Genomic DNA, 15,578 nt, shown 5'->3' with positions numbered 1-15,578 from the left:
GCTGATTTAGCCCTTAGTTGTGTTTGATATGGCCCCGCCCCCTTCCCCTCACAGGAAGGTTGAAGCAACGTCACGTCCGCCATAATTCACATTGTTTTGTTTTGCACCACAAGGAGTTTCACAGTTTACATGTTTTGACTGTAAATTGTACAGGCTTGCGCTTTGCAATCTTAAACATGAACCAGTAAAAAACAAACAAACAAAAACAAAAACAAACAAACAAACAAAAAAAAACCGGTAATCACATTTTAATTGAAGATGTGTGTGTGTGGTGGAGGTTGTGGGTGGCATTTACCTATCTTCACAATCAACTTTCCAGGAGCAGTCCTTGCTGGCTCCTGGAACACCATGTGAGCAGAACCACGAAATTTACCTGGTGCTGTGTCATTGCTATATGTTACAGTCACATCTTTTGTAAGTTCAAAATGCTAAAATAATGCAAAATCTGCTCTCTACAATAGCCTAGCTGTAATCCAGACACCCAGTTATGCTACATACATTTTATAGATAGATTCAAATACCTTTGTGGGGAAAAAAAGAAGATCCCAAAAATAACTATCATGGTAGAGATTAAAATAATTTATACAACTGATTGATTTTTATTTAGTTGTATTTATTTTTGAGCCAAGACATTTGAGGGAAAGATTCTGTAGTCTGTGGTTCTAAAGTCATTGCCTTAAACATAGGTATGCCCATTATAGTTCTACCATCTGACTGATCAACGTGCCATATTTATTTATTTTGTTGAATAATGGGGGTGATTATAAATGTATCCTCCAAATCTGGTGACTCTGAGAGTTGCAGTCCCTGAACGGTAGATTATTTTAATATAGAGAAAAAGGGCCTGGACCTCACATGGGTCAAAGGTGAAGTTCTCAAGTTTTCCCTAGTCACAGCAGCTCAGTATATAATTAATGCTGCAATGTTGAGGCACGCTTATGAGCACTGCATTTTCTCTGCTCTTCCTTACAAGACTGGTTATGCTATAATAACTTCTGGCAATATACAAAATAATTTGTCAAAGATTATAGGATGAATAAGTCTTGAAAGAAATGGTTATTATAGGCTACAGCAAAACTTCAGATATCTGAACTCCTCAGGAATTAAGGTATTTCGGATAGCTGCCATTTCAGATAAGTGAAATATGCATAAAAACACACCAAACCATTTGGGGAAATCTGTTTTTAATAAATGTATTATTAACATGTTTTCCAACACCTTTGTGGTACAAATGGCCTTTCAACCACAACAAATATTTAGGTGTGATAGTAAGGTTACAGTTGACCACAAATACTTCTGGGACAATAGCAGCATTATAGAAATCACTTATTATGGGTGTGGCACACACAAAAGCATGCAGGTAGGAACCAACTGACCAAATAGACCGATTTACTGGAGAACAATTCTGTAAGAACAGAATTAGACCAGTAGCTACTGGAGTGTAGGCTGAGTGGTGCACAGCTTGTGGTGAGAGGGATAAAAAGGAAAGGCAGTGCAGGAGACCGGTCATTCAGTAGAATCGGGGGTCAGATAATGGTGGTCCTGCTGTATTCAAGTTAAATGTTAAGTGCTTGTGTGCCGGCAGGTGACTGTGTGGAGACACTGCTGAAGGCTCAATTTCCCAGCAGGCAAGTATACTTAGGTCTACTTTCAGCAGACCTTTCTTTGATCCCTACAAGTACAGAATTTAGGCAACAAGATAGATGATGGCATGAAAAAGACTATGGGACTAAGTCAAAAAGTGTTATTGTGGTGCTTCAAAAGCAGCATGACATTAAGTAGTAAAATTAAGCATTCTATTAATCTAATGCATGAGAGACATGACAACTACAAGAACAATAGTTTGGAATAAAATCACAAAGATGCATTTTATTAAGTGTATATATGTATATATATATATATAAGCCTAGCTAAAAGGTAAAATGTCACAAATATTCACAAAGTATTAAAAACTTCCATTCTGCATTTACTTGAGACATAAATAATGTCTTAAAGACAGGTTAAACCAGTTCAACCACCAGTCCACCGATATAAAATCAAATCTGCACCAAATGTAACATCCAGCTAACGTCACCTGGGTGAGCAGATCAACTGGCAGAATGGTGAGCAATGTTAAACCATGGATGAACTGGACATGGAGAAACTGAAAACAGTCAATATGTCTTCTACATTGAGCATCTGACACATCTTTTTCTCAAATGAGGTGTCTGTTAAGAGGGACCACGGCCATTGTCTGTGATGACAAAAAAATTCCTTCCTTTTTGAGTGATGGATGACAGCAGGGGTGTGACAGGGGTGGAGGCAATTCCTGTAAATTACAAAAACACATTAAATGAACAGCGATAATAATAATGCACTAACTTAAAAAGACTGATCTGAGTGTTTATGGCAAAAAATAACTATCATTTACTTTGCTAAATATTGTTATCACCATTACTAATCACAAGTAATTGCCACAGTTTCATGAAACATATCATTGCATTTTTTTGTAACAATCACTTTTTTCAGTGCAGCATTTCTCACTAGCAGCAGGCAGACAGTGTTGTTTACTCATACATCTGCACTGCAAAGTGCAATAGAAGGTTACGTGTTCATCCCTGTCTGTCTGTGGGTCACAAACGCACGTAACTGGTTGATCTACTCTGGAGCAAACTTTGCAGATATTGTCACAGTTAGGCAAGCACCCCCTCAAAATTGGGCAAAAATTGTTTATGTCGACCAGTCCTGGTATTTGTCAGTCTCCAGACATTATTCATTATGCATCTACCAGTTTTTTCCTGAAGCTTGTGTCCCCTTCAGCTGGCAACAGAGCACAAAATATGTAGAAAAAGCAATACATTTATGAGATGTGAATCCACAAAAATTGAACAAATTTATCAAAATATTAAATTTATGAATGAATGTTCAATTGCTCTAGAGGTGTCATTTCAAAATTTAAAATATCTTACGGTAAACATGAAGACATTTTACGAGCATAACATTTTTATTTATTTATTTATTTATTTTTAAAACACATTTTAGACATTTTTAAGGCACTGTGGGAATCCTGCTGGATGGACAAAATGACTATACTGTAAAAATACTGTGTTTTTTCTGACTACGATTGTCATGTGATCATTTTGGGTTTACATTTGTGTTTGTGGACAGAACTAGGTGGCCGATGCTAACTGTGCCCCACTGAGGAAGCATTTGTCAGAAGACTGGTCCATTTCACAAGTGGGCTATAGGCTACAAGTGACTGGCTTACTTTACAAAACCTTTCAGAGTCTCCACCTGGCATTAAAATGCGCCTTTGGTGATTTGAACACAAGTGGACAGATTTCAGTCTGTCCGTTCACACCGAGCATTAAAATGCGCCTCGCCTGCCCACTTGTGATCAGATTTCACTTTCCCACTCTATATGCAAATAAACACGCAGGGAGAGAGATGATACATTGAGGACGCATTGCTGCTGTATACACCTGTACTTAGAGGTGTCAGCTTGTGTTCAGAACATGCAGGACAGATGTTAAGACCAGGTGGAAACAGGGTCAGACTTTCACTACAATTACATACTGGTCAGACTCAGCATCTTTCTACTTTTAAAATATTTCCCTGTGCTGCTTTAAATTACATTCAAGGAGTGTAGGCAGGTGCACTATCTATGAGAGCTATTCTAGTTCTTAATAATGCTGCTTCAACCCGTGAGCTAACCTCACACAGAATCTGTGCTTTTGCGTCATCTGGTTTAAAGCTAAATATTCCCTCTTGAGAGGACAGACAATGAATCACCTTTAGGAACAAAAACATTTCCCTAATAAAACTCAGATTCAGATGAGTTAGATAGGATTTGCTGGCACCGGTGCATGCTGCATATTCAGTAGTAGAAAATGTATTATACAACATGCAGAAATACCAATTATTCCACAGAGAATAGCCTCACTTGTCCAACATGCATGCAGCCTGATATGTTGAATTTTGCCCAAAGGATGTGACTCCTGGACTGGGTTGGAGAAACTTCTTTTTTGCACTTAATATCCTTTTACTGTCATTACTGTCTAGTGAATGCAACAACTTCAGGTGCATTCTCTAAGGGTGCTGAAGGGCATTCCGGGAAATACAGGATATACAAGTAGATGAAGCAGATGAAATGAAAGTGGGTACACCAAAACGTAAATTACAGCATTTCACAAAATAATTTGTGGATCACACTGAAAATGAAAGGCTGAGGATGTGTAACAGTGTCTAAGGGTAGAGTTTTTCCCCCTAATATAGAGGGATGGGTGTGTGTGTGTGTGTGTGTGTGTGTGTGTGTGTGTGTGTGTGTGTGTGTGTGTGTGTGTGTATGCCCTCTTGTGGCCATTTATGGAGCTGACAGTCATATTCTGAGCTAATATGCAGTTTGATTTCCTTCTTAAATTGGATCATTATGTTGTGATATTGAGAGTGGAGTGTAAGATCTAAATGGTTTCTGTCATGTCATGGCTCTGGCTATTTTCCCCTTAACATAACAGATATACTTGGTACCTGAAGATGCGCAGTTTCTGAATGATTCCAGGAGGTTGGTGCTTGTAAATTTGACAACACATCTGATGGGTTCACCCCTTTCTGTCATGGTCTTGTTGGTGATGCCTCTGAATTTTGTCTCCAGCTTAAGAAAAAAGAACCAAACAAATCTTCACATTCGTTTCTCAGTTTCAGTGAAACAGAAAAATCTATGCCCAACACATGTTTATTCATTTTTTTTACTGGGTTTCTAAGCAACTGATTTATTTTTAAACAGCTACAGGTCATACTACCTTGTAAACTGCTGTTTGCAGTTGAGGTACCATCCCATAACCAAAGGCTTCACAGGCCATCTGATGTCTGTTCTCTGAAGATTCAGCTTGCTCTCTTTTTATGAGTGGGTCTATGAATAAACAAACAAACAAAAAATAAACAGAATTGCAGTATTATGTACTTGGCTTACGTCATAGTTTGTACAGCAGCATCATCCAATTGACCAGTCGTATAGCATCGGCAGCTAAACTCTATTGTCAATTGGTCGAAGCCTATTATGTGCTACCAGGAATGTGTAATGTGGATGTGTAAAGGAAGATGCATTAAAGATTGCACTGCAGCTGTGCAGAATGTAATTAACACATGTTTCAACATGATTACCAAAACATACTTGATGCAGTTTGATTCTGTTCCAGAAGAGGACTTGGATACTTGGTGGGAAACACCTATAAACAAAACAGACGTTAAGTATTGGAACAAGTCTCCTCCCAAGATATGATCCAGATAACCAATGGAGTTTTCACACAAATACTCTTACTCCAGGGTGGAGGCCTGCAGATCTCAAAACCATCCTCCCCAATCTTCTTCCATCCCTCCACAACAGGTGACATTAACCAAAGCCCCAACTGACACTTTCAGTACTACAACTCCATGTGCTCAGCTTAAAGCAACATTGCTCAGGGTCACAAATGCTTGTGCTATCAGGAGATTCTCTATTCAACTTTTCCACAAAGACTCAGAAAAGACACCAACACTGGAAATTCCATTATAATATGTCATTCAATCAATTCAACACAGAAATTTTATTCTGAATTGTGTTTGAATTAAGTTTGTAATTTGTGTTATGACATTTATAGACACTTTATTACATATCAGGCTGGGTAATACAGAAATGTGTCATGTTTTAAATCCTTTGACACTACGAATCATGGCTGTTTTAAAGGAATCCCTTTCAATCCATGTATGTGTTGTCGTTATTACAGGCGGGTTTAAATTTGGTTATTAGACGCTTGAGAATTTCATACTGTGCCAGTGCCCAGCCGTAAATTTTAACACCTGTGGGAAAAACCAAGAGGAGGTAGTAGAAGTATATACGATTTATGCGATTATTACAAGGACTAAAATATGTGTTATAAGATTCCTTCATTTCTCTGTGTTATTTATCATAGAATAACCGCTACTATTAGAACAATGGTGAAATGGGGGACAACAACTACTTAAAACACAAAACTAACATTGCTTCATCCAAAAGCTTGATACTGACTTAACTGTACTAATGGTAAATGATTAACATACACTGACATTCAGAGCCTGGTTGTGAAATGTGCCCGTGGATGAAGAATGATGCTGTGTGTGCACAGTATCAAAAACAAGAAAGAAGAGCCATGGCCATGAAGAGGCATACTATCACAAGCTCTATAATGTCAGGCTGTCTTCTACAAAACTCACTGGTAATCCATGTGAACAGATCTAAGCGATTTCACAACTGCAACAGAAGCTAACAATTTTACATACACCTCCTTTCACCTCAAATCTTATTTTAAAGAATTAATCAGGAAAAAAAAAAAAAAAAACATCAGGTGAAGCACGTGTTGAAAATTCTCATTCATGTCCTGATGTTATTGGTTTATTAATGGTACTTACTTAGGTATACATTACATATGCAGATACCAAAACCACCTCACAATATCTTTACTATCTTAATATCGGTGGAATGATAAACCTGCCTGGCCCTGGCGTAAAATAGTTAAATCATTGTACACAGTGGGCAGGCTGACCTTGATATCGTTCAACTGTTGTTTTAAATATTAAAATAACCTGCTACCCTTCCTCCTTGGTCAAAGTGTATCTTGACTCTTAATTTTTAAATTTTGCTAATGACTTTTAAGGCCTTAAATTATCTGTTGTCCTGATATGTGCCTGTGTGTCCATTAAAAACCCTGCTGGCTATTACTAGCTCATGGTCTGTGACACAATACGTCTGTAGCTTCATTTAATTCCCCCCTTAAATGTTTTCTCTTCAAGAGAGCATTTGCAAATGTCTTCCACATGTGTTCTGGTCCTCTTGTATGCCCTTATTATTAAAATTATGTTTTTCATTTGTGCTTGACACACTATGCCAGTGGCTTTTTCTAATAATAATAGTACTAATAATGCTAATTATTATGTGCTTGCCTTGAAAAGGCAACACATCTTAAAATCCTGCATACTTATTATTATGTGCTTGCCTTGAAAAGGCAACACATCTTATTATCCTGCATACTTATTATTTTTCTTTTTATTATTATAGTTTATTTTTCTGCAAATCCTTCGGCGCGCTACTCCTCCTACAGCTTTCATTTTAGACCCACACAATGAATTGGGAAAATGTGCGGCCCCATTGGGAGAAGTGTGCTATTACTTTTATAAGGAATCCGACCCACAGAATTCTCAAAATTCCAATTTTTGTGGAAAATTTCGGCCATAGGAAATGAATTGGCAAAAGTTTGGACGGCTCCAGGGCCCAGAGCTTTTGACCTGCATCCACGCACCAAATACGAAAAACGTGCGTCTTATGGAGAAGAATCAGTGTTTCGATTTTCAAACCGATCAGACTTTCCGTTTTTCCACAATTCCAGTTTGAAGTCGGAATTCCAAACGCAATACACACTAATGGAGTGAGCTAGAGTGGCATTCCTGAGGGCTAGAGTGGAGCAGCCCTGAAAATTCGCCTAAAACTTTTGTCTTAAACTTGCTCTCCTGGCCACAATTTTCACTCCACATGCATAATTTTTTGGAAAGTAGTAGGAAAACTAGTTGTGCTTTGAAAAATGCAAATACAAAAGCAAAGTAGCTTCAACTTTTTAAACTGTGACCCTTAACGAGGCAGGAGTGCCAGCTCTCTCCCCCATAGACTCCCATTATATCTGGAATGCAAAGTCTCAGGAGAGAAGCAGAAGGACACACTTTTCCAACTCGCTCTAAGGTGGGCATTTTTGGGAGTTGGAAAATAATTTTGACACAGTTTGAAAGCCCAAAGCCTTGCCTTTCTCATGATACCTTTTATTTTCTGCTCGGACTTACTGTCATTGAGAACAAAGCAGTAGTTTGACCACTACTTTTAGGTGATTTTTCACAGAAGCAGCACTGTCACTCATGCTGTGTGCTTCATAGAGCCTCATTTCTGGCTCCGCCCACACAAGCCCCAGTGGCACAGTGGATAGTGTCTCTGCCTGCCATGCAGGAGACCAGGGTTCAACTCCCCGCCTGGGCAAGAGCCACAACACTACACAGCCCACAAACAGCATAGGGCTGGCAGTTTACACATGTCCAGGCGCTTGCAAGGCAAGCACATCAAAGTTTCTTCAGAAACTTTATAAAGTCTAGTTTTTATTATTATTATTATAGTTTATTATTCTGCACGTTTTCAGCGCGCTACTCCTCCTACAGCTTTGGTTTTAGGCCCACACAATGAATTGGGAAAATGTGTGGCCCCATTGGGAGAGGTGTGCTATTACTTTTATAAGGAATCCGACCCACGGAATTCTCAAAATTCCAATTTTCCTGAAAATTCTGGCCATCCGAAATGAATGGCCAAAACTTCAGAAGGCTCCAGGGCCCAGAGCTTTTGACCTGCATCCACGCACCAAATACGAAAAATGTGCGTCTTGTGGAGAAGAAGAGGTGTGTCAATTTTCAAACTGATCAGACTTTAGGATTTTTCATAATTCACGATTTAAATCACGATTTTGCCCTCATTGAAAAAGAATGGGAAATCGGCAGACACTCATGCATTTTCAAAGCCTCACAGCTCCCTCATTCTTTGGCCCACAGACTCCATTCAAAGCTTAAATGACTCAGCAGATGTTCAACTTTATGTGTGTCATCTTCAATTTTTCATGTCTGCTTTAGTTTGCCATAAAACACAGTTTAAGTTTGGAGTTATTTTTGAGCCGCCTCTGACTTTTGAATGAGTGTGTATTGCGTGAGCTAGAGTGAGAGACCTGATGGCTAGAGTGGAGCAGCCCTTAAAATTCGCCTAAAACTTTTGTCTTTAACTTGCTCTCCTGGCCACAATTTTCACTGCACATGCATAATTTTTTGGAAAGTAGTAGGAAAACTAGTTGTGCTTTGAAAAATGTAAATACAAAAGCAAAGTAGCTTCAACTTTTTAAACTGTGACCCTTAACGAGGCAGGAGTGCCAGCTCTCTCCCCCATAGACTCCCATTATATCTGGAATGCAAAGTCTCAGGAGAGAAGCAGAAAGACACACTTTTTCAACTCGCTCTAGGGTGGGTATTTTTTTGGAGTTGGGAAATAATTTTGACACAGTTTGAAAGCCCAAAGCCTTGCCTTTCTCATGATACCTTTTATTTTCTGCTCGGACTTACTGTCATTGAGAACAAAGCAGTAGTTTGACCACTACTTTTAGGTGATTTTTCACAGAAGCAGCACTGTCACTCATGCTGTGTGCTTCATAGAGCCTCATTTCTGGCTCCGCCCACACAAGCCCCAGTGGCACAGTGGATAGTGTCTCTGCCTGCCATGCAGGAGACCAGGGTTCAACTCCCCACCTGGGCAAGAGCCACAACACTACACAGCCCACAAACAGCACAGGGCTGCTGATTTAGCGCATGTCCAGGCGCTCGCAAGGCAAGCACATCAAAGTTTCTTCAGAAACTTTATAAAGTCTAGTTTTGATTATAATTGTTATTATTAGCACTGTTTTTAATCTTCTTCATTTGTTTTTATTCATTTAATACAGATCTATAGATCACATTTATGGATGGTGAGTATAAGGACAGTATTCGTGTCAGTACAGTGCAAGTACCTTTGCACAGAACTTTTCATTTTTTTCTATTGACCATTTTGTATTTACCAAGTTCTCACTATGCCTGATTTTCTGATTTAGTGGGTGCTGCACATTTTAAAGTTACAATGACTTTCCATCATAATAACAACAATGGTCCATAGCAGCAGTCAGTTAAAGTTCTAACTTAATATACCTGTTGATATTGCTTCATCACCACATCCCTGATGGCAGTGAGCTTCCGTCCACTGAGGTGAGCATCCTTTATGGCAGTGTATCTGGTGGCTAAGACTAAGGCCTGAAAGATACGACAGAAGAAAGTTGGCAAAACTGAAAAATGGCTGCCTGGTAACGGTTATAACTATGCTATGAATTAAAGGTGATAAACTAGACCCTTACCTGGGACAACAGGGGCTTTTGCTTCCGAGTAACACTGGACATAAAGACATAAGGAGTCTGAAGGTGGTGAACAACATATGTTGGTTTCAGGTGGTTGGGCCGAGAGAAGCTATCCCCCCAGGCAATTCGAATCCATACAGCCTCATCTGTGTGCTTCTTTATTTTGATAGATACCTTGAATGCAACACCAAAAAAGTGAAGGATGTTAAAATAATGACAATACAGCCTTGACGTTTAAATGTGATTATCTCTTGAGACCTATGACAAATTGTAGGAAATTCTTGATGTTTAAATATGTGATTACTTATTGAGACCTTACCTATTACAATATTACCTATTACAAATTCATGGCCAAAAAAAATATGTGGCTTACATGTCTGATAAGCTCAGTTAGGTGAATTTTGAATTGTTCCTTGAACTGGGTCAGCTCCACAGAGGGGGCATCGTCTGGGGAGCAGAGAATAAAGAGACCGATGTAATGAATGGTAAAACACAAGTGTAATACACTTCATCCAGATAGCTGGAGAATTCAAACATTTCTTACTTACTACTTCCAAGACCAAACTATCAGAATACCTTAATAATGACTCAGACACACCCAGTGTGAGGATATCCAGAAAAGTGGTGTGTATTTAACCTACCTTCAGGGTCTAGGAGCTGGAAGGCATACCACATCCCCTGGTTTGGACTGTCAGTAACATCTTAAAGAGAAGACATCAGTGTTACTCAAGAGGCACTATTTGATAAGCTCACAGCTCACATACAAAGTTAGTACATGGCAAACATGTTTACTTACAAATCATCTCAAGTTCTGTGATGTGTTTAGTCGTCCAACCATTTTCCTGCGAAGACAGAAAGATAGTTTCAGAGAAAACCCACCTAAACCCAAATTTAACAGTTTTCTATTCTGCTTTATCGTGACTCAACACTGGCTAAACGGGGCTATTTCAAAAAAGCAGGATTAGCAAGTTTAAATGTAAAATCTTTTGAAATTTTACCAACTATCAATCACTGAGACACAAGTTTTATTTCAAAGATTAAAATCCCTATTACCAAGCTATAGCCAGCATGATGTTTTAAAATTTCCCTGACTAACTTTTTGACTATCCTGTTAGCTTAAGATTTACCAACTCCTGTATCTTAAACCTCCTGAAAAGCATTATAATAAAAATTGTTATCCACGTTTATGTGCCTTGTTGACTATCTAAATAGCCTCTTACATAAAACATAACCTAAGCTCTTGTGGGAATCAGGTTTTTCTCCCCCAAATGTCACATTAACTATCAGTAGTTGTGGTACTACTATAGGTGTGCTGATGTTAGGTGAGGGCCCTAAAGAAAATAGTGTCATCCAAACCAGCTAAAGCAAACGTGTATAAAGCCTAGTAACACTACAGCTACAACATGTGTCCAGGATATTGAAAATATGTTAATTTTATTTTCACCCACTTGTCCCCACTAAATTAGGAAAAGCCAAGAAACAATGTTAATCGTGTATTTAGAGATGTTAAACGCTGAGAAGATAACAGGAGGGTTAAATTAGTTTTGTCGAAACTAACTGAACGCCCACTTCCGCAACCACCTCAGTAAACAACACAATGCCTGAGAAAGGTAAGGCCACAATTATTTTCATCATCCAAAGTTAACACACAATTTTGCTAATAATAATAATGCTGGGACCGCGTACTTCACAGAAGGCGAGCAGATTTTCCGTTAACACCCATTTTGGCTGCGTGAAGTCCAGCGACTTTTGCTGCTCCGTCGTCAAACGGCCCCACTTTTCCAGCGTTGTTTTCAGCATTTGTGTGGGTATCCGTCTGACGAGCTGCTGTAATAAACGTTTCGTAGAGTCATCCATTCTTTCTGAAACTGTAATCGATATCTAGCTGTTAAGTTTGAAGAAGTTATTCGATTTAAGCGAACTTGTTGTCGAGATATATGACTTTAAATCATAGCATCGGAACGGCCCCAACTTCCAAAAAAACCGCCCTGGAGGAAAGGGCTGACAAACCGTCCAATCACATTCGTCCGATTAAAAAAGTATTGCCTGTCGCGCCCTCTGCAGTGGTGGAGTGGTACTACAGAATCATTCAGTCATACTGGATGAATGAATGAATTGATTAATTCATGAATGAATGGATGGACTAATAGGTTAGTGCTTCTTTAAAAATGTTACATTTGCTATAATTTTACTCCACGCTCTGTCCTTTTTTTTCCACTTTTTTTTTTTTAAGTCACTGTAACTCACTGTAGGAGAGTTGGCCAGAGTGTTGAGTAGTGTGTTTGAGGCGTGTTTACACCGTATTCGTAACTGTCAAGATAGTCATTTTGTCCGCATGTTAGTATGGTATAGTATTATCAGGCACCCTTTAAAATAATTTTGTGCCGTAAAAATACAAATTTTCGATGTGATTTAGCCAGAGTGGAAGTATGTCCAAATGGATTCAAGCGAAGACGGAAGTAGAAGGACGTGAAGCCTCTTGCTTGGTCTTTCACCTTCCGTCCTCCAAGGCCCCGCCTTTACCATGAACAACGCATGCCATTGGTGGATGGAAGCTAACAAACGGCTACTGATTCGCTACTTCGAATTGTCACTCAATTTTGTGTAATCGAGAAAAAAAAAAAAAAAAAAAACACTGTTACGACATAAGTGTTGTAGCAGCACGTCCTCCACACGCTTCATTTGTAGGTTATGCTGATGGTAGCGCACGGCTAGCGCGCATTGTTTAGTTGTGAAAGGCTGTATAATAACCGGCGTTATTTTAGGGGGTTAAAATAAAAAGTGCCATCACTCCGTAGGTGTTGTCGGTACGGATATAGCCTAGTTTACGTTTGTGTGCCTTGAAAACGGGCAAGTGAGGCCTAACGTTAGCTAGCATTACTGTCGACTGTGAGGGTTGCCTGGTATATATCGCAAATGATACAGCCATTCATCTGGTAAGCTTCTCGTGAATTCCCTTTGCATTAATGGTATCAAATGTTATAGTAGTGGGTATAAGTGACGTGATTTATGCTCACTATGTGGCTAAAGTTGACAAGTGCATGTATAACAGTAACATATCCTGTAATTTAGCTTCTTGAACATAATCATCAAATGTAGCCAAGGATGTACTACAAAAAGCAACTTAACTTTTAGAGGATTTGTTTGGGCAGCTGATGTTTACAGTGCACTCATGGACACTCTTGGTCACAGTGCTCCACTCATCCATCCATCTCTCTGTCTCTCTCTTTCTGTCTCTCTGCACAGGTAAGTGTCCACTGGAAAACAAATCATCACCACAATGACTGCACAGGAAGGAGAGGGATGGGGAGGCAGTAGTATCCTTTAGGAGGGATAGCTCTGTAACACTGTCTCTGTCACTGTATGTTCACCATGAGGATGTGTTAGCCCATTTACTACTCTTCGAATCCGCTAAACATTACTACCACCAGCCAGCTTTCCAAAACGTTGATGAATGATGAATGTCCAGTAAGGGATTTATGGATTAAAATATACACCAGATCATCACATGATTAGTAATGTAAGGTAGTAATGTAATGTAATAAACAGGCAAAACCACAGGTATGGCCAATTAAAGACATCACCAATACACTACACAAACTATAGGCCTGTTGCCAAAACTTTCACTCTCGCAACATTTGTTTCTTGTCACAATTGGTGCTCCTCTTGTTTGTGACTTTTCAGTATTGCTGGAGTGACACACTAAGCCCTTAACTCAGCATGCACCCTGACCTGTCGCCTCACTTGCACACGGATGAGTGTAATGAGCTGATAACCCTCCTGAGACAGTGCCACAAGGAGGTAAGGTGCTTTCCAACTTCACTTTGGACTGATGTATGCTTCACATATGGAGAACAACCAAATAAATCACTTTTCATGTTTCACTCAGCACAATGTTATGAAGTTCTTCGGCACATGCAACGATGTGGACCGTGCTATGCGACAGTGCCTGAAGAAAGAGGTCAGGATGACATTACAGCTTTACATTTAATGGATAATTAAACAGAAACAACCCCGTCAGTGACCTTTGGTATTTTCGGGCCAATGTCTCACTTGTTTCTTTACTATACAACAGGCGCTGGCGAAGAGGGAGAGGAGCAAGCAGCACGCTCTGGAGATGAAAAAGAAGCTTAAAGAAGGGCCCAAGGCACAGGTCTGAAGGACATTTGACCTCATCCTTGCCCTAGGATCATAATATTAGGATTGAATCAAGCTTACTACTGTATAAGCTCAACCTGCTGTCATTGCATCTAGACAGAAGAGGGGCCCTGACTTCTGTCTGTGTTAATGTGTATTCACAGGAGTGTTGGGGAATGCGAATTATCAGTCATACTTAAGTTATGAGAAACTTGGTTAAGATCCCTGGCTTATTCATATGATAAATGGTACTCTATTGACCTTTGATTTTCATTTTCTGCGCTAACGTCACACTTGCACAGGGTTATGGTTACATTTTGATTCCACCAGAAACAGTGGTGAGCAGTACTTTGCAATAACATCACTATTGGGTTCAACAATTCTTTCCAGCAAGCTCAGACTTTTCATTCTTTGTTTGCTGTTGGACTGTTTTCTCTGTGGGTGTGTCACCACAGAGGGACAGGGAAATTCTGCTTTATTCATGGTAACAGGGATACTCAGTCTTAGAGTACCAAAGATGTATGCATATAAATGGAACCAGTGTTGTTTAAAAGTTTATTTGAATGGAGAATCATATTGATTCGTGGCAGGCTGTGTCCTTTCAAATAAAGTGTAATTATGATTTCAATTACCTTTTTTAATGTGGTGTCATTACTGTAAAACATTGCAGGACTACTACAGGACAAAATGAGAACATTGTATCATACTAAGATAAGCATGGATGAGTCCATCTAGCTGGGAGTATTCAGTGTGTTATTCTTTAATTTTCACAGAGGAGGTAATTACACCAACCCTGGGGGTTTTTCTAAACAGTGCTTACTTGTAGTTGGTCTTTCATATCAATCAAACAGAAAGTTGCCTCCCTAATAACACAGGAGAGGCCAATCACTCGGGCCCCCACCAACTACATACAGACTCAAAACAACACTGCTAAAGGTGACTAGCAAATACAGTGGATTATAGAGTCTTAATTAAGCTTGCTTCCTTATGTTTGGTCAACTTTGTAATAATATTTATATGCTACAGTATCACAGCTATTATGAATGAGATAGAATTGAAGCACAGGGAAAAGAACACATTATTTCCACTTACGTATTTTGTCAGTGGTATAAAGAAATTTCATAATACTTCCCATGCTAGTATTTATTTATTTTTTTTCCTGTGGCCTTCACATAACATGGTTTATTAAAAAGGCAGGCATTCATAGTTATTGCATTCAATATGGGCACTGAATGTTACTGTGTGGTATTGCCTTATTTTAAAATAATTTATTTTGAGAAAACAGTTGCTGACTAATATTTGCATAAATTCTTGCCAAAGCCAGTTGCTTCAAATGGGCCACAATGTCTTAGGTAAGGACAGTCATTTATTTTCATGAATTTTGTAAGAGGTTGTTAATAGAGTACCATAACTACTGTGGAAAATCTTTTGTGTTAGTGTACACCACCATGGACACACAACCTGAGCTATTGTTATGCAAAATAAAAAACAAAA

General features: G+C 39.1%; 2 protein-coding genes across 3 annotated transcripts; one reads left to right on the top strand and one right to left on the bottom strand.

Moving 5' to 3' along the window:
* Positions 1 to 1,842: 1,842 nt before the first annotated feature.
* On the bottom strand, positions 1,843 to 11,945 carry cenpn (centromere protein N). Its single transcript, XM_030077037.1, has 10 exons — positions 11,634 to 11,945; positions 10,744 to 10,789; positions 10,589 to 10,648; positions 10,321 to 10,394; positions 9,948 to 10,121; positions 9,745 to 9,846; positions 5,150 to 5,204; positions 4,779 to 4,888; positions 4,507 to 4,630; positions 1,843 to 2,308 (listed from the first exon to the last, which is right to left on the bottom strand). The coding sequence occupies exons 1-10, from the start codon at positions 11,802 to 11,804 to the stop codon at positions 2,211 to 2,213; spliced, it is 1,014 nt and encodes a 337-aa protein (XP_029932897.1). The 5' UTR covers positions 11,805 to 11,945; the 3' UTR covers positions 1,843 to 2,210.
* On the top strand, positions 11,451 to 15,577 carry cmc2 (C-x(9)-C motif containing 2). 2 transcript variants are annotated; one of them, XM_030077039.1, is made up of 4 exons: positions 11,451 to 11,557; positions 13,632 to 13,748; positions 13,837 to 13,908; positions 14,023 to 15,577. In XM_030077039.1, exons 2-4 carry the CDS (start codon positions 13,668 to 13,670, stop codon positions 14,104 to 14,106), a joined length of 237 nt encoding a protein of 78 aa, XP_029932899.1. In that variant the 5' UTR covers positions 11,451 to 11,557; positions 13,632 to 13,667; the 3' UTR covers positions 14,107 to 15,577. The 2 variants fall into 2 exon arrangements, with proteins under 2 accessions (XP_029932899.1, XP_029932898.1); XM_030077038.1 differs by lacking the exon at positions 11,451 to 11,557 and adding an exon at positions 12,589 to 12,883.
* The last annotated feature ends 1 nt before the right edge of the window (position 15,578 follows it).

This window comes from Myripristis murdjan, chromosome 3, assembly GCF_902150065.1.
Source record: "Myripristis murdjan chromosome 3, fMyrMur1.1, whole genome shotgun sequence".
In the NCBI taxonomy this organism is placed as follows: Eukaryota; Metazoa; Chordata; class Actinopteri; order Holocentriformes; family Holocentridae; genus Myripristis; species Myripristis murdjan.
Note: the sequence above shows the minus strand (reverse complement) of the source record. Positions and strands in the feature narration are given on the sequence as shown.

Excerpts from the sequence above, each read along its gene's own strand:
- cenpn (XM_030077037.1), bottom strand. The coding sequence starts at position 11,804 with ATGGATGACTCTACGAAACGTTTATTACAGCAGCTCGTCAGACGGATA. Across the intron at positions 9,847-9,947 it reads AAAAGCCCCTGTTGTCCCAG|GCCTTAGTCTTAGCCACCAG; the intron begins GTAAGGGTCTAG and ends CGTATCTTTCAG. Across the intron at positions 4,889-5,149 it reads ACAGAATCAAACTGCATCAA|ACCCACTCATAAAAAGAGAG; the intron begins GTATGTTTTGGT and ends GTTTATTCATAG.
- cmc2 (XM_030077039.1), top strand. The coding sequence starts at position 13,668 with ATGCACCCTGACCTGTCGCCTCACTTGCACACGGATGAGTGTAATGAG. Across the intron at positions 13,749-13,836 it reads TGAGACAGTGCCACAAGGAG|CACAATGTTATGAAGTTCTT; the intron begins GTAAGGTGCTTT and ends TGTTTCACTCAG. Across the intron at positions 13,909-14,022 it reads GACAGTGCCTGAAGAAAGAG|GCGCTGGCGAAGAGGGAGAG; the intron begins GTCAGGATGACA and ends ACTATACAACAG.